The following is a 17,500-nucleotide window of genomic DNA, read 5'->3' as shown; positions in this document are numbered from 1 at the left end:
TCCGCTAATAGTGTTCTAATGTTCGCAAGCACGAGGCCGAGTGGCAGTCCGCCTCATTATCGCACGCAGGCAGAGGCGGCCGCCGCCCGTAATTATACATCCTGCTAGCAGACCTGCCGACCCGCCGAGCCGAGGCCTGGCCCTCTTCCTGGCTCCTGACAAAAGCGCCCGCGCTCGCTCAGCCCTCTGTACAGCCGAGGCCACCGCCAGCTGTTCTCCTCAGACTTATCTGCCCGGCTCAATAGCGGACGGAGGCCGCGGGGTGCTGGTATGCCGAGTTCGAGGCGTCACGCGCGCTCACAATCTCCGGGCTCTTAAAAAAGCTGCTGGCAGCTAACAGCTCCCCGTGGCCCTCTAACACCTCGGCTCTCCGGCATCTAAACAGCTGATTAAGAGCGGCTCTCGGCGAGGCTGCCTGGAGGTGATTGGGAACATGAGGCCAGCGAGAGACACCTCCGCATTTCCCCCGCGCATCGCCCTGGCTCTTTATTTTTTTTCCTTTATGGCGCAGAGAGCTGAGATGAGGTCCAGCGTCATGCATACCAAGTAGTGTTGCCACCGCCGTGCGTGTGTGTGTGTGTGTGTGTGTGTGCGGCTGCAGCGTGTTGCCATTTGGACTCGGTGCCCTGAGGCCGGATAAACACGCCTCTCTTTCCCGTTCCTCTTCTGGGCCGGGGAGGCAGCATAGCAGGCAGTTGTTTGACATTCTTTCACGCGGCCGAGAGCAGGAAACGTCGTCAGGCTTGCCTCGCTGAAATGCACTCAATAGGATGCTAAATGCCACTTTATTCTGCACGGTGGTTCATTGGCCTGCATGGTAGCGGTTCCATTGCGGAGGACGCCAACACGCTCCACAAAGAAAAACTGTTTGGTTCTCATTATGGCCTCCGCCTGCATGCAGCCGCATTCTTCTCTGCCGCTATGTGCTTCCCTTTCAAACTGCGCGTGTAAAAGACATTTCGATCAGAAACATGGTGGTTGTCAAAAAAACCCTGTCAGATCTGACTCCTGCATCTCCCATTCTAAAGCATCTGATATAACAGCTGATGCTGAAGCCATCTCGCCTGACCCACGCCATAACAGGATCAGATGTGGGCCAGAGTCTGTTTTGTGTTATTTTATTTTCATGGCTGAAGACTAACGTCTTACTTATCTGGAAACCCAGGCCGATAAGGGGAACGTGACTTTATAGAAATAGCCCTCGTCAGTCACACATCCTCAGAGACTCAGTGTGTCATGAACCTGCTGTATCAATAAATATGTAATTACGCTGGAGAGATCAAGCGATTAAATAATTTAAACTTGGTGAATTAATTGGCAGAAAGCTCTGGAGTTATTGCGGCACTCGAGCGCTGGCCTCGTGCCAAGGCCAGATGGGCACCACAAAACTCTGAGGAGTGAGGGATGTTTTTGCAAGTCATTCCAAAATGATACCGTATAGATCTAGAATTTACATTAACTGCCATTCATGACGGCGGCTCGAGTTCATTATTACATCATCAAATGGAACCTTCAGCTGGCAACATTCTAATCACATATTTGTGATGGTACTCCTGGGGCTTTAGGACCCTGGGGGAGGAATGGCAGCTCAGGCCCAGAAGCAAGTATCAGGGGAAGCAGCTATCTAGAAACACAAACATTATGTAGGGAACAACATCCAGTGTAACAGTCTGTACACATGTCTGTCCTGTGAAGGGTTTAAATGCCTCAGCTGTTGGAATATGATTCCCACTTCATGTAAGATGTTATTGGAATGTGGTTCCCCATTTAATATGTTTAAATGTTATCCGAATACGGCTGTCTGTTTCATGTGAAAGGGTATTTCAAATGACATGTTAGCTGTACACTTTACTGTTACACTGACGGACAGCTGAAGGTACACAGCTACATTTATATCTTATGGAGAAACAAAAAAAAACAAATCAAAGAGCTCTCCGCATTGACCTTAAGATGTAATATCTGCTTGACGGCCTGAAAATCCACACAGAGGCTGGCAGTAACGCTTGGGGTGACTGATGTTGTGTTTTAGCAACACCCTCGCCCTGAGAGTCCAGGAAAACAGTGCTGCGTTACTGCGGAAAAATAAAGAATTTATGATAACGATAATGAAATGTGCATTTGCACAGCCTCGAGCATCTGCGCTTCCCATACAGCCACGTCGCTAATTATAAATATATGACAAACCCACTCCACCCACACACTGTCTCTCATTCTCACGTCGGCAGCCAGCTTATAACGGGAGACGAGCTTGAGCCGGAGCCGAGCTATTAATACTATTAGCTATTAGCACGTCCAGACTGCATATGGAAACACTGTTCCCATTCACAGGCCAATCAAAGACTGCGGGGTCTCTGTGTTCCTCGGAGGACATTAGTGTCGCTAATTAAAACCGCCTCTCTCTTCAATTCTCCTGCTGGTATGGGATGCTCATTAGTGGAGAAGCCAAGGAGTTGAAGGTGTGTGTCTTTACCGTGGTGCTCGGGTTGTTCCTGAAGGTGTGTGTCTTTACCGTGTTGCTACGGTTGTTCCTGAAGGTTCACATTCAGCAGATCACACAAGCAAAGCCAAGTCAGGCTTCCAAGGAAACGGTTGAACACCACTCACAGTAAATGCCACAGACCACAATCTCATACTCAAATAGTTATGCACACAGACACACGCACACTAACAAGGATGTCGGACAATTACCTGGATCTCTTACTGACAGGCCTCGACATGATTGAGTGAACTATCTCTCTATCTCTATACTGTCTCTATTGTTGAGTGAACTATCTCTCTATCTCTATACTGTCTCTACAGATGGATACAGTCAATGCTCATCTGTAGTGTAAAGTGAACTATCTCTCTATCTCTATACTGTCTCTACAGATGGATATAGTCAATGTCATCTGTAGTGTTGGGTGAACTATCTCTCTATCTCTATACTGTCTCTAGTGTTGAGTGAACTAGCTCTCTATCTCTATACTGTCTCTACAGATGAATACAGTCAATGCTCATCTGTAGTTTCACAGAATGTTCTGGCTTTTTTTGTTGTCTCTAGTACTCTTGAAAGTGGTTTGTGGTCAACATGTCTCTAACTGAGATTACTATCAATGCAAGGATACTGTGAAACATCTATCACTCTGTAACACACACACACACACACACACACACACACACACACACACACACAGGGCCTCTTACACCTCTGTACATGCCTATGTTATTCCAAATATGTTATGAAGACACTGGTACATTGACTGTGAATGAATAGATGGATGGATGGTGGATGATGGATGAAGGGATAGATGTATGGATGATGAATGGATGAATGGATGAATGAATGACACAGAAATGCAAACAAGATCTACAAAATACAATTGACTGTAACATATACTGTACCTCTAAATAAACTGAAATGGGGGGGTATTTAAGAAAAAGTTATATTCTTCCGATACAGCTCTGCTCTCTTGAAAGCTTTCTGTGTGTGTGGTAAAGAAGTAATAGCACAGGGATGTGTGTGAGTGAGCTCTGGCATTGATTTGAGGCCGTGGGCCGCCATTAAAAAAAAAGCCTTTTGAAATTGTAATGAAGGTGTTTGTGATGCGGGGAGTCAATAGTCTCCCTGTGTCTGCCTCTTGATTACACGGGGAGGCGAGTGTTCTGGGGGACCGAGGAATCGAGGGCGTCATAAATTATCGCTGTAAAGCCTTCTTCCCCAGATATTAAACAAGCCTCCCCCTGGGGGGTACATACGGGCAACATCAAACAAGCTCAGCCACTGTTGCAAGACAAGACCCCATACCCACTTCGACGAGGCCAAATTAACTAGCAGTGTTTGTTTCCTCCCCAGTGCAGGCCCTCCCCAGTGCAGGCCCTCATTGTTTATGCTCCACAGCGTATCCGCTACGGTGTCACACTCCTAGTTGATGTGCTTCTCAGAGAGGGATGTTTTTCAATTTGTGTGTCCAAAGCCTCTGAAATTACACTGACGCGCTGAATTTGAGTGACAGACAGACAGGCAGACAGGTGCTAGCGCAGACTAAGATGGGCCCCAGGAGACACGCAGACAGACAGGCAGACAGGCAGACAGGTGCTACCGCAGACTAAGATGGGCCCCAGGAGACGCGCACTAGAGACCCTCTGCTCCGCCACCAGCTCAGAGAGTCCTTTTCAAATCACCAGGGTTTTAGGGGCAGTGAAGGCTGAGCTGATTGGTTCAATAAGGCAATAACCAGTTGAATTAGGGGCCTACGTGCCACGCCTGAGAAGTGCCTGTACAGCCCTCTGGTCCAAAAGCCACACTCCACCTGACCCATCAAGGTCACGACAGCCCTCTGGTCCAAAAGCCACACTCCACCTGACCCATCAAGGTCACGACAGCCCTCTGGTCCAAAAGCCACACTCCACCTGACCCATCAAGGTCACGACAGCCCTCTGGTCCAAAAGCCACACTCCACCTGACCCATCAAGGTCACGACAGCCCTCTGGTCCAAAAGCCACACTCCACCTGACCCATCAAGGTCATGACAGCCCGCCGGTCCAAAAGCCACACTCCGCCTGACCCATCATGGTTATGATTCATGCTGGCGGTTCACTACAATGCTGCAATCGGTAGTCTGTCAGTCAAACAGTATATCTCAACCTCTTTAATGTACACTGCCCATTACGTCGCAGACCCCCTGAATAATTTAGACCCCCCCACCATGTGTTGGTATGGTGCGTCCACAAAAGGCGTCCAATGGGCACAAGCCATGATGTTCTTTGTACAGAACTTCCTACCTCAACGATGCTTAGTGCACCAATGTACCCTATTCCCATTATGTATCCAAAGGTGATGGACTATGAACTTCCTTTTGCTGAGAATAGGGATGTCTGCATTTCAACTGCATTTCACAACAACAGATACCGTGTGGGTGGAGTGGCTAAAAGGCCACAGTCATTCAGCACAAATGACTTCACAAAGAGCTCAGCCTCCTCCAGTGCTGTCAGGGACAGCTATGTTTCACACAGAAACTGACCTTACTGCGCTGCTTTTAATAAACAAAAAACACTCTTTAATCATCGTGCATTTTACAGCAACAGATAGACTTTAGAGCGGCGGAAAGGACATGGGCTATTGGGTGGGGGCTGTAAGGTCAGAGCCAGATCAGATCAGTGGGGGGCAATAGAATAATGGGTTGAGACCTGTGGGCGTGGGCAAGGGCATGGCATACGATTGACTCCCTCCGGTACACCAGCCTGGGAAATTGTTAGCATTCATGAACACAAAGCTAGCAGAGAAATGAATGCGGCAACAAGGCCACCATACAATAGGAGCAGCCAGAAACACGAATGGGTAATCTGTGAATATAAATACAAAAACACCCTGACTATGAATACTGACGAGTCCGGCATACAAAAGGGTATTTAATGCATCCTTGTGAAAAAAACAGACACACACACACACACAAAAACACACACACTCACACATCCTTGTGATCGCTAAATATTGTGCTGAAAGCCATTTTTCACATGCACAGACTGGAGCTGGCAAAGCTTTTATCAGTATTGTAAACAGACATAAATTTGAAAGCCAAAGCCGACTAAGACAGGATCCTGGAGAGTTTGGTTTGATGGTGGCATTATGATCACTAGTCATGCGTAAACTCTTGCATTACGTGAAACCATTTGATAATGTTGAATAGTTTTACTTCATTCTTAGGAGGCAAATCCTTATCCATGACACAAGTGTAGCTAAATGCTAAGTGTCTGACTAATGAGAAACGAGCAGAAAGTATCTCATTAGTAAAATAATGACGCACAGGAGCATAAAAGCTTTTGTAAGTCCATCTTAATCTTAAACCATCTTTTTAGCTCTACATTTTAATACGTGATTGAATCGTTAAGTGTATTTCTTGTATTAGTAGATGCAATTAGAGGCGAGGCCTGTGATTAAAGCTCTTAAAGTGTAATGATATGTAATTACTAGGGAAGTGCAGACTATTACAAAGACCTTTCTTGTGGAGAATGTAAAAAGGACACAGCATAGAGCGAGTTTTTCTCCTGTTGTTGGTATGGTGTTCATGTAGCTCAAACAGTAGAACAAGGAGCTATGGCAGCAAGATCAGGATCCAGTACCCAAGAGGTGTGTGTGTTTGTGTATGTGTGTCTGTGTGTCTCTGTGTGTGTGTGTGTGGTGTGAGTGTGTGTGTGTGTGTGTGTGTGTGTGTGGTGGAGTACTCACCCTGCAGTTACTCAGCTCCTCCGCGGAGAGGACGACAGACCCACACTTCTTCCCTGGAATGCCCCTGCAATGATAAAGCATCCAATCAGGGCCCTGCATTCACATCTGTCTGATTCCATGTGGGGTGACATCACTCAGAGTTCACGCTCGACACACAGCACTCTGAGACCTCGTGCTGATTTGGACAGACGCTCAAATGTCAGAATCGCTGCACTGCCAGTGGTCCGCTAAAAAACCCCGACCACAGAGTCATGAAGGGCATTTATAATAAAAGTTCCTCGGTGGCTACATCTCGGAAAAGGTCACCCATAATAATTATGTCGTGTCACATCGGCAGCTTCTGAAAGATCAAAATGTTACAAATGATGTCAGTTTTGTCACTCGTCGAGCGTCCGTGCGCCACATCAGGCAGCCATTCCGCCGTGATTAAAGCCACTGTTCTCCAGTGAGCTTCAGTAATGTTTGAAGACGAGCATTAGCGGCGTAATGACTCCCGCAACGTTGTTTTTTTTCCCAGCACTGTAAATCTGAGTGTCGAAGGAACTCGAAGGAAGGAGGAGGGGCTGTGGTGACACTGATGGCTGAAGGCCTCAAGACGCTCTGTATTTGCTGTCAGACGGTCGGTTCAAAAACAACACCCAAACAAGACGAAGGTGGTGTTTGTAAAACCAGATGCTGGCGAAACAATCCAACGGCTATTTGAACACTGCTGACAAAATAATGGAATTAGACGTTCGGCCGTATGCTGGCAGAATACAAATTCTCATAAATGATTGTGTGCATTGGATAACAGACGGTGGGCTGCTCCCCCCGGGCGCTGTGTGAAGAACAGGTGCTTGTGTAACAGACACCATTCGACGCCTGGGCTTTCACCCTTTTGACTGAAAGAGAGTGTTGTTGGGCCGCGGCCCTTCTGCAGTTAGCTCTGGCGGCAATGGGGAAAAGTCAGTGCGTGACGTGCCACACGTCTCTGCAGGGCTCTAGCAGGGCCACAGGGCCACAGGGCGACAGACACACACACACACACACACATACACACACACACACACACACACACACACACGCACACACACGCTTCTGCAGGGCCAAAGGGCCACAGGCTCCAGCTCTCACACAACAAGCTGTTTGTAACGAGGTCTTGAGGAGAGAGTGAGATGCCTTTTCCCTTCACCTTTATTTCATCAGCTATCTATGCGCAGAATAACCCCTCCTACAGACGAGCCTGTGAACCTCTTACGAGTCCTCTCCAAGAGAAGCAGAGACAGACATGCATCACATCAGGCCCAAAACCGGGCTGCAGGAAGGAACCTGCAGTCCGAGCCCACTGTCTCGCTGAGGCACTCTTCAAATGTGCTCCATGGACCGCTGTTGTGAAGTGTGTGGACAGCATGCTATGACTCATGCACAGACTTAATGTTATGATGACATTGCGCTCACGTCCAGGATGTGTTGTGGAACTTGAGCTGCACAGGTCAGGAAACATGGGACGGTACCGCAGAGACAGCAAGAGCCTAATCCATCATAACAAGATCATTAAGAAAGAAAACTACGGATTCAAGACACAATTTGCCTCAAAGTGTGTGTGCTGTCCGCCATGTTTAGTTTAACACAGACATCCTCAAGGATGTATTGTGTGGGTGTATCTCAGAAAAAAAGAGGTAGGCTGGACAGACCCAACAAAAAATACACTGGGCCCTAATTTCATTTCAACGAGCAGAGCAAGGAACAAAGTCCGTCATGCATGAACTACAGCTATCGTGTGGTGTATAGGAACACTGTGCTGACCCAGTCATGTGGTGTATGGGAACACTGTGCTGACCCAGTCATGTGGTGTATGGTTCACTGTGCTGACCCAGTCATGTGGTGTATGGGAGCACTGTGCTGACCCACTGTGCTGACCCACTGTGCTGACCCACTGATGTTTGCACTTAGGAGCTTGCTCATGGTATTCAATTAGCAAAATGCTTTAGCCAAGTTATTAAATTAGCTTTAGGTCATGCCCGGCGGACATTGTTCGTTGCTTGTTGCTTTGCTCTTTTCCCGTTCCAATGACATAAGGGCCCAGCATTTAAATCAGGCCCTAACCACAACACACACATTATATGACATGCTGTACAATCCATCAAGTTAATGAAAACTCAACAGTTTAACACAATCGACTTTGTATGACTGAGATAACTCAATTTCAGTCCACCTCATCATTTCAGAGCAAAGGTCACAGCAAAGGTCACAGCAAAGGTCACAGCGAAAGCCTAGAGATCTGCTGACTGCAGCCAATAAAGGGATTATAAGCATTTTATCACGGAAAGGTCACGACCTGTGAGGCCCCTGTCAATACCTCTGCATGCCGTTTGGCCTCAAACATGCTCTCTGATTTAAAATGACTGCATATAGAGTTACGGTGGGAAGATGTGTTAAAAGTGTGATCAGCTGTTGAAAAAAAGCATTTTGAACATAGAGATCTTGGCCTCTTAATTGTTTGCCTTTCTGACCAGAATTTTATTCAAGAAATAGGAAATCACTTATCCTTTTACCGCAGAAAAAGGCATTCAGTGTTTTGTTGCTAAAGGCGAAACCTGTTTGATTTTCTCATTGGTTCCACTGTTTTCCAGCTGGTCACGTTTTGTGACTGCTAGTCTGCAGCGGCAACAGTGACCTTTTTAATCGTCATCGCTTAAGGAAACACACACAGTTTAATCCAAAGGGTTTCAGTTATTGTTATTAATTTCCGTTAATAGGGAGTCAGAGTGGAGCTTTCAATCTCCTCACTTGGACATATTGACCCTACTTCAGGTCCTCAGGTCACCAGGCTGGCAAATTAATTAACTTCAACATTAATACACTTCTGTTCAATAAATGGGGCTTCAGTTATTCCTGCAGGGCGAGACAAGCTTCCGCAGAGACCAGAGTGACTCGTTCTCAGAGTTTCACCAAGACGAGCTGGCAAAGCATTAGTTGGCGGTGAATCATTCCGGTGCAGATGTGGTTGACATTTAGGCAGGTGGAAGGAGATGACACCGGCAGGCAGGTGATGTGTCTCAGAGGGTAGTTATGGTTACAAGTCTGGCCAATCGATACTCAGCAGGTCAAGGAATCTGCTCATTTCGGGGAGGTGCAAGGCATGATGTCATGATGTACACAATCAATGGTGAAGCATTGACCTGCACATGCCTGGAGACATGCTCCTATGTGCGCTGTGGGTGTGTGTGTGTGTGTGTGTGTGTGTGTGTGTGTGTGTGTGTGTGTGTGTGTGTGTGTGTGTGTGTGTGTGAGTGTGTGTGTGAGTACATGCCTGGAGACATGCTCCCCTCTGCATTGACCTGTGCACATGCCTGGAGACATGCTCCTATGTGCGCTGTGGGTGTGTGTGTGTGTGTGTGTGTGTGTGTGTGTGTGTGTGTGTGTGTGTGTGTGTGTGTGTGTGTGTGAGCACATGCCTGGAGACATGCTCCCCTCTGCTGCACCATGTAATCAGCTCTGAGTGAATGCAGTTATAGATTCAGGAGCTTCCTATAGTGTGGCATCGACACAGGCCCCCCCTTTCAACGGAAATGCCAGGAGGTCAGAATGGATTGACCCGCGGGCGGCAGTAGATCATTTAGACACCATTCTATCTTCACAAATCACTCTTCTTCACCAGGAAGAGACACTAAGAGTGCTGATAGTGTGGCATCGACACACACACACACACACACACACACACACACACACACACACACACACACATCACTCTTCTTCACCAGGAAGAGACACTAAGAGTGCTGATTACAGCTTGGTTTTCCTTTGGGCTTTTTCGGCGGCTTGTTATGGTGACGGACTGCCACAGGTCTGTCCCTGACCTCCTGACGCTCGGCACTTGACCAGAGGGATCCGTGAACAAGAATGAGCCGACCGGAAGCAGACAGGCAGGCCAGATCCTCACTGTCGCCATCTCTACGCCCCATCACTGACCGACAGGAAGCAGACAGGCAGGCCAGATCCTCACTGTCGCAATCTCTACGCCCCATCACTGACACTGACAACCGATGGAGAGGTAGGACCCTAGCTGCGCCTGGCGAATCATATTCTTTCAGCTGTAAGCCACTATAAACTTTACCTGTCATCAGCACCTGAGACAGAATCTCCTTTCATCTGTTGCTATGAAAAGGAGAGCAAGGGGCAAAGAGCAAAGAGCAAGGAGCAAGAAGCAGAGAGCAAAGAGCAAAGAGCAAGGAGCAAGGAGCAAGGAGCAAGAAGCAAGGAGCAAGAAGCAGAGAGCAAAGAGCAAAGAGCAAAGAGCAAGGAGCAAAGAGCAAAGAGCGAAGAGCAAAGAGCAAGGAGCAAGGAGCAAAGAGCAAAGAGCAAAGTGGCACATGAACAAAAGCTATCATGTGGCATGTGGGAGCATTGTGCTGACCCAGTCATGTTTGCACTGAGGATCTTGCACACACACACACACACACACACACACACACACACACACACACACACACACACACACACACACACACACACACACACACACACACGCCTCACTGTGCTGACCCAGTGATGTGGCATGTGGGAGCATTGTGCTGACCCAGTCATGTTTGCACTGAGAATCTTGCACGTGATATTAAATTAGCAAAATGATTTTGCCAAGTTATTAAGTAAGCTTTAGTTAATGTGCAGCAGACATTGTTCATTGCTTGTTGCTTTGCTCATCTCCAGATCCACTCCAAAAGGAGAGAGAACCTTTTTCTAAAGGTCAAGGAAGCTTCCGGCGCTTTCTTAACTAATGTCCTTACTCTTTGCCTGGTCTTAAAAGATGAATCTTAAAAACATACTCAGCAGAGAACACAGTCAAAATAGGAAGTTCGAGCACAGTCGTCCTGAAAAAAACATTTGAAAGGAATAGGCAGCTCAAAAAACTGCATGCGCCTTCATGCAAGAAGCACTTCCATCCAACTGTGCATGAAAGGGAACTATCAATAATATATGAGCACATATACAGGCCTGTTCAATGCAGTTGTTTCGAATTCCATTTAAGTAAAGAAGATTAATATTTAAACGTCTGCAGTTGAACACAGTCAGGGATAGCCACTGTTCTAGTTCACAAGTGACAGACTAGGAGATAGGACACACCACACTACACTCTACCACACTAGAAGACACGTTCTGTTTTGAATTCTGTGAGATTCTACTTGTAATTTTCTTATTTTTCACCGAAACCACACAACTCCTTTTAATGTGCATTACGAGGCCCTGAACTTTGAAACACACTCCCTTAATTTCTCCTTGATCTGTTTGGGGATGGTAGCCACCCTTTAATTATCCTTGAATCGGTTCACAAATCCCTTTAATATTCCCCTAAAATATAAATAAAAATGTTTCACGCTGCAGTGTATATAGAGAGATATATCCCAAGACAGCAGAAACCCGTCTTTTGATTGAATCTCAAAACAGCTGCTTGTGTTTTTATTAGTTATACTCAAATACATATTTTCATTTTGCCTTTTTAAAGGTTTTCAGGATTTATTTTTATGGCATTCTGTCTTTTATTAATTATTTTTATGCTATTCTGTCTTTTATCATTTTTACGCCTTTTATTTGTTTCAGCTGGGATTTTTTTAAAGCTTTTTTATTATTCTAAATATTAGTCTAAATAAATTATCAATCTGTTTACCATAACTGGAAAGCACTTTGGTCCAACTCCTGTTGTTTTGGAATGTGCTGTACAAATAAAGTAGACTTGACTGTGTGTGTGAAGGACTATACACTAATCCTACCTCCCTGTCTCCGTCAGGTGTGTGTGTGTGTGTGTTTGCCTCCCTGTCTGTGTCAGGTGTGTGTGTGTGTGTGTGTGTGTGTGTGTGTGTGTGTGTGTGTGTGTGTGTGTGTGTGTGTGTGTGTGTTTGCCTCCCTGTCTGTGTCAGGTGTGAGTGTGTTTGCATAGAAGCAAGGTGCGACTTGCCGGCGGGGATTTCCCTTCTGATCTATATACCCCTTCCTCTGCTGAATTAGGGATATACAGTATAAACCAGACCAAATACCCCCCCCCCAGCAGTGATTAATGCTACTTCACCAATAGTGATGGAGATAATTTCCAAACACTGTTAATGACTTAAGAATATAATAATCAAGTGCCTTGTATTATTAATTCCTTGTATGAATCATGTGCTTATGAAAACAGAAACATGGCTTTTCTGTGTTTCTGTGTGTGTGTGTAACTTAGAATATTAGGTGCCACTTAGTCTGCATATGTACAAGAGCATGTTTAGACCAGAAGAGATAAGAAGGGTCGAACTGTGCTTCTTCCAACCTTGCAAAACTTCCATCCTTGCCTCGGACGTGAGAAATCCACTACGTGGTTTTCCCTGCTGAATGCTCAACTTCTGTCTATATAAACCTTGTGTGATGTGTTTATCATTGCTTCACTTTCAGCCTTGTGCTGGGAGTGAGCCCGATTGTAATTGTTGTTTGTCTAATAAATATACTTATATGCAGCTCCGGAGTCCTGAGGTAACTAGGGTGAATTTTCACCTATCAAATAGCTTCACCTAAAATACAAAATATTTGTAATAGTATATAGTAAAGCCCTGCAGCATGAGAACAGTCTCTAGTGCACACAAGAGTACTATCAGAAATGGACCATCACTGACACCATGGTTACGTGATGATGCTGATTTAGCCATGACACCGTGGTTACGTGATGATACTGATTTAGCCATGACACCGTGGTTACGTGATGATGCTGATTTAGCCATGACACCGTGGTTACGTGATGATGCTGATTTAGCCATGACACCGTGGTTACGTGATGATGCTGATTTAGCCATGACACCGCGGTTACGTGATGATGCTGATTTAGCCATGACACCGTGGTTACGTGATGATGCTGATTTAGCCATGACACCGTGGTTACGTGATGATGCTGATTTAGCCATGACACGTGGTTACGTGATGATGCTGATTTAGCCATGACACCGTGGCTAGGTGATGATCCTGATTCAATATTGGCCTTACAGGGGTTTTCAGAATGTCACCAAGTACAAATAGTCTATTTCAGTGCGAAAACCACTGTTAGCACACACACGCACACACAACCCCCTCTCCCCCCTGATTTTTCACAAATAGCACCCTGCATACATATACACACACATGCCCGTGTGTGATGAGTGTGTGTGTTCATCGAAGACAGTTATTTTTCTGCCCAGTAACAGCATCAGGCTGTTCGACAAAGCTCTACGCACTTCACATTAGCCTTTCAAGCATGTTCATTACGGCTCTTCCTCAGGCATCCAGCCATCCATCACAGCCTAATCAGACTTGAGTTCAAACCAGCGATACTTCAACATCAAGCCAACTCGCACCCCAGCAAGATCCTCACACCTTCCCCGAGACGCCTCCTCACTCTCAACACACACAACTCCTCTAATTACACAAATCTTTAGGGAGAAACAGAGGCAAAAACAAACAACAACAACGGCACGATTACATATTCATTTCTCTCTCTCTCTCTCTCTCTCTCTCTCTCTCCTGGAGAGAAAGATGCAAAACAAAACAAAGCAGAACAGAAGGAAAAAATAACACACTTGTGAGGCTGCCTTGTGTTTCAATCATCTGCTTGTCGTTGCGGGGCTCAAAGGCTAAGTTCTACGCATCAAAGGGGGATTAAAGTCTTTGTGATCCCATCAGAGCTGCGGCGTGTCTGACCGGCGTTACGAGGCGAGGGGCTCACCACGAGGCGGACATGGCGCTGTAAAGCGTTTTATTCGGCACTATGAACAAGACTGGAGGTAATTGTGCGCCGGGTCAGAATACCCTCATGCCGGCAAGCTTTGGCGGGGCAGGATCCCTTTGTGCTGTAAGCTGTAACACACAGGCAAGAAAAAAGATGTGTCTTTTTCACAGCAGGTGAGGGTGTTCTCACATAAGATAAGTGTCCCCGTGCTTTACATGGATCCCCTCAGGGCAGACAGACCTCCTGTAACCCAGCCTTGGAGACACTTCGTTTAGGGTGCACGGGAATGGTGGAAAAGTCTGAAATCTGCCCGGAAACATAAATCCTATTAAATAAGCAAAAGGTCTTGCTGAGACATCTGGTTTGATGGAGCAAGTAGTTGAAAAGTCTGGAAAATCTGTCCAGAAATCCCATTCATGTAAGCAAAAGGTCTCTGTGAGACACCTGGTTTGATGAAGCAAGTAGCTGAAAAGTCTGGAAAATCTGTCCAGAAATCCCATTCATGTAAGCAAAAGGTCTCTGTGAGACATCTGGTTTGATGAAGCAAGTAGCTGAAAAGTCTGGAAAATCTGTCCAGAAATCCCATTAAATAAGCAAAAGGTCTCGCTGAGACATCTGGTTTGATGAAGCAAGTAGCTGAAAAGTCTGGAAAATCTGTCCAGAAATCCCATTAAGTAAGCCTGCATGAGGGAGGCCCACAGCTAAATATTGGGTGGTATAAGGCATCCACTGATGATGACAGTAATGGAGATACCCATGCAAACGACACTCTGATGGCCTGTCTTTGTGTCCTCTGGCTGTCGATGCTGAATCTCTCCAGGTTCTTACGCCTTCAGCGTCCATGAGATACCCATGCAAACGACACTCCGATGGCCTGTCTTTGTGTCCTCTGGCTGTCGATGCTGAATCTCTCCAGGCTCTAACTCCTTCGGCGTCCATGAATGCAGCCCCAAAGGGAGCCTAATGGAGGGGGAACTCACATCTGCGGTCTACGCTGCCGGAGTCTCCCCTCCGCATGGTGAAGCCGCGGGGGCAGAGCACGCCGTGCCATTCTGTTGGCATATGGAGCGGCAGGCGCGGGGCGAGGCAGTGCTCCGCTGGTGACGGCGCCACGCCGCTAGGGCTTACCACCAGCTGCCAGAGGAAAGAAAGGAACGAGAAAAAAGGAAAGAAAAAAACAAATAAATGCAGCTATTGAAGATTGGAAATACGCCTGAGGAGCAGCAGTGCTTGGTTGGAAACGGCCATTACGGATCCACTGATGGACAAACAGTGAGCAGCGAGGAGCAGTGGTGGGTTGGAAACGGCCATTACTGATCCACTGATGGACAACAGTGAGCAGCGAGGAGCAGTGGTGGGTTGGAAACGGCCATTACGGATCCACTGATGGACAACAACGAGCAGCTGGAGCTGAACTGCACTGACAATCACGGGCAGGAGAGGAGGAGGCTCATTATTGGATGGGCTTATGGAAGAAGAGGGGCATTAAGACCAGTGCGCTGGCCACTATAAGCTATAAATACAGAGATGGAAAAACACAATTCATATATATGGACACACACACACACACACACACGTATATATATACAAACACACAAACAAAGAGACACACAGCCGCATACTCATATTCACACACACACACATACACACGCACACGCACAAACACACACACACACACACACACTTAGAAACATTGAGAGCCAAACATTATGCAGATTCTGAAGAGGCACTGAGAGTGTGGCGCATGGGGTCTGGCTGTGCACAGACATTCAGACAGCGAGGAATAGAAGAGTTCAGACGGGCCTGCGCTGAGGACCGCTTGTGTGTCTGTGTGTCTGTGTGTGTGTGTGTGTGCGTGTGTGCGTGTGTGTGTGTCTGTGTGTGTGTGTGTGCGTGTGTGTGTGTGTCTGTGTGTGTGTGTGTGTGTGTGTGTGTCTGTGTGTGTGTGTGTGTGTGTGTGTGTGTGTGTGTGTGTGTGTGTGTGTCTGTGTGCCACTGATGCATCATTGCAGCAACCACTTCTGCTGAACTCTAAACTCTCTCTCTGGAGCTCGTTGACCTGCTGTTGAGAGGCCATGCAGAGGCTCCTCTGTAATCCAAGTTTATGGGCAATATTGGGCCGAAACGGCAGGATATATCTCTTGTTACGCTATAACAATAAAGGCTTCTTTGTCTGTCACAAATTGAATGGAGTCATGGGCGTTGATGATGGGCATTGATGATGGCCAAATGATCTAACAGCCCTTTTCCATTTTCTTTTTCACAGTCCTCACACTTGTCTCAATACACTGTCCCTTTACAGTCCTCACACTGGTCTCAATACCCGGTCCCTTTACAGTCCTCACACTTATCTCAATACCCTGTCCCTTTACAGTCCTCACACTTGTCTCAATACCCTGTCCCTTTACAGTCCTCACACTTGTCTCAATACCCTGTCCCTTTACAGTCCTCACACTTGTTTCAATACCCTGAGCCTTTACAGTCCTCACACTTGTCTTAAGTTAATACGCTGTCCCTTTACAGTCCTCACACTTGTCTCAATACCCTGTCCCTTTACAGTCCTCACACTTGTCTCAATACCCTGTCCCTTTACAGTCCTCACACTGGTCTCAATACCCTGTCCCTTTACAGTCCTCACACTGGTCTCAATACCCTGTCCCTTTACAGTCCTCACACTGGTCTCAATACCCTGTCCCTTTACAGTCCTCACAATGCACTACAACCAACAGTTTGCACTTCACCCCAAAGTGACTCAGTGACAACTACATTGATATTGTGCCTATAGACATGCACATCTCAATGCAAATATGGTCACTTTTGTATAGATGGTAACAAGATTGCAAACAAAAAACTAAATACATGTTCCATTAAAATCGGGATAATCTGTTTTATTTCAAATTCAGCATATTTCCATCTAGAGTGATCTAAATATTGTCAGGTTTTGAACTGAAAGGTAATTAGTTCAAATTCAGCATATTTCCATCTGCAGTGATCTAAATATTGTCAGGTTTTGAACTGAAAGGTAATTAGTTTGCCCTGGAATCGGGCTTGGCTCCTTATACAAGTGTCAGCCCTGTGAGATCCGGCAGCGCCTAATTAAAAAAAGTGCCTAATTACTCTGATTACTCTGTGAAAACCTGACACTGCTGCAAAACAAAATTTGATATCTGCCTCTGCGCTGTTAAATATACCTTGTCAACCGGTTAATCACTTTCCACAGTATTGACATGATAGCAACGCTGACAGTTCAGTTCTAGCTGTGTGAAGGCCTACAAAACAAAATGAACAATACCTGCACGATACAACGACTGATACACGGACAATTTAGCCTACTTTGATCACCATTAGTGATCTCTTTGTGTCAGCAGTCCGCACATTACAAATGTCATGCAGACGCCACCTCAACACCATACACAGAGGTATCTTTTAATGAATACCGTTTTTCGTGTGGAAAAGTGCTCAACGCGATTATTTTGTGCGTACACACGCGTGATGCAGGTCTGCTGATGTGGTGAATGTGTGTTAAGTGTTTTGACACTGACACGAGTGTCACACCGATTGTAAAAGAACATGTGATCCAGACAGAGGCAGAT

The 17,500-nt window shown here is 46.4% G+C and overlaps 1 protein-coding gene across 2 annotated transcripts in view; it reads right to left on the bottom strand.

Annotated features, from left to right (window-relative positions):
• cpne5b (copine Vb) overlaps positions 1–17,500 on the bottom strand; it is a 143,807-nt gene that overhangs the window by 51,261 nt on the left and 75,046 nt on the right. For both annotated transcript variants that reach the window (XM_031567828.2, XM_031567827.2), the window contains one exon: positions 6,206–6,269. In XM_031567828.2, the coding sequence (XP_031423688.1) occupies positions 6,206–6,269 (64 nt within the window). The remainder of the gene's footprint in view (positions 1–6,205; positions 6,270–17,500) is intronic.

This window comes from Clupea harengus, chromosome 5 (assembly GCF_900700415.2).
Source record: "Clupea harengus chromosome 5, Ch_v2.0.2, whole genome shotgun sequence".
Lineage (NCBI taxonomy): Eukaryota > Metazoa > Chordata > Actinopteri > Clupeiformes > Clupeidae > Clupea > Clupea harengus.
The sequence above is the reverse complement of the archived record's forward strand: the minus strand, read 5'-3'. Positions and strand labels throughout refer to the sequence as shown.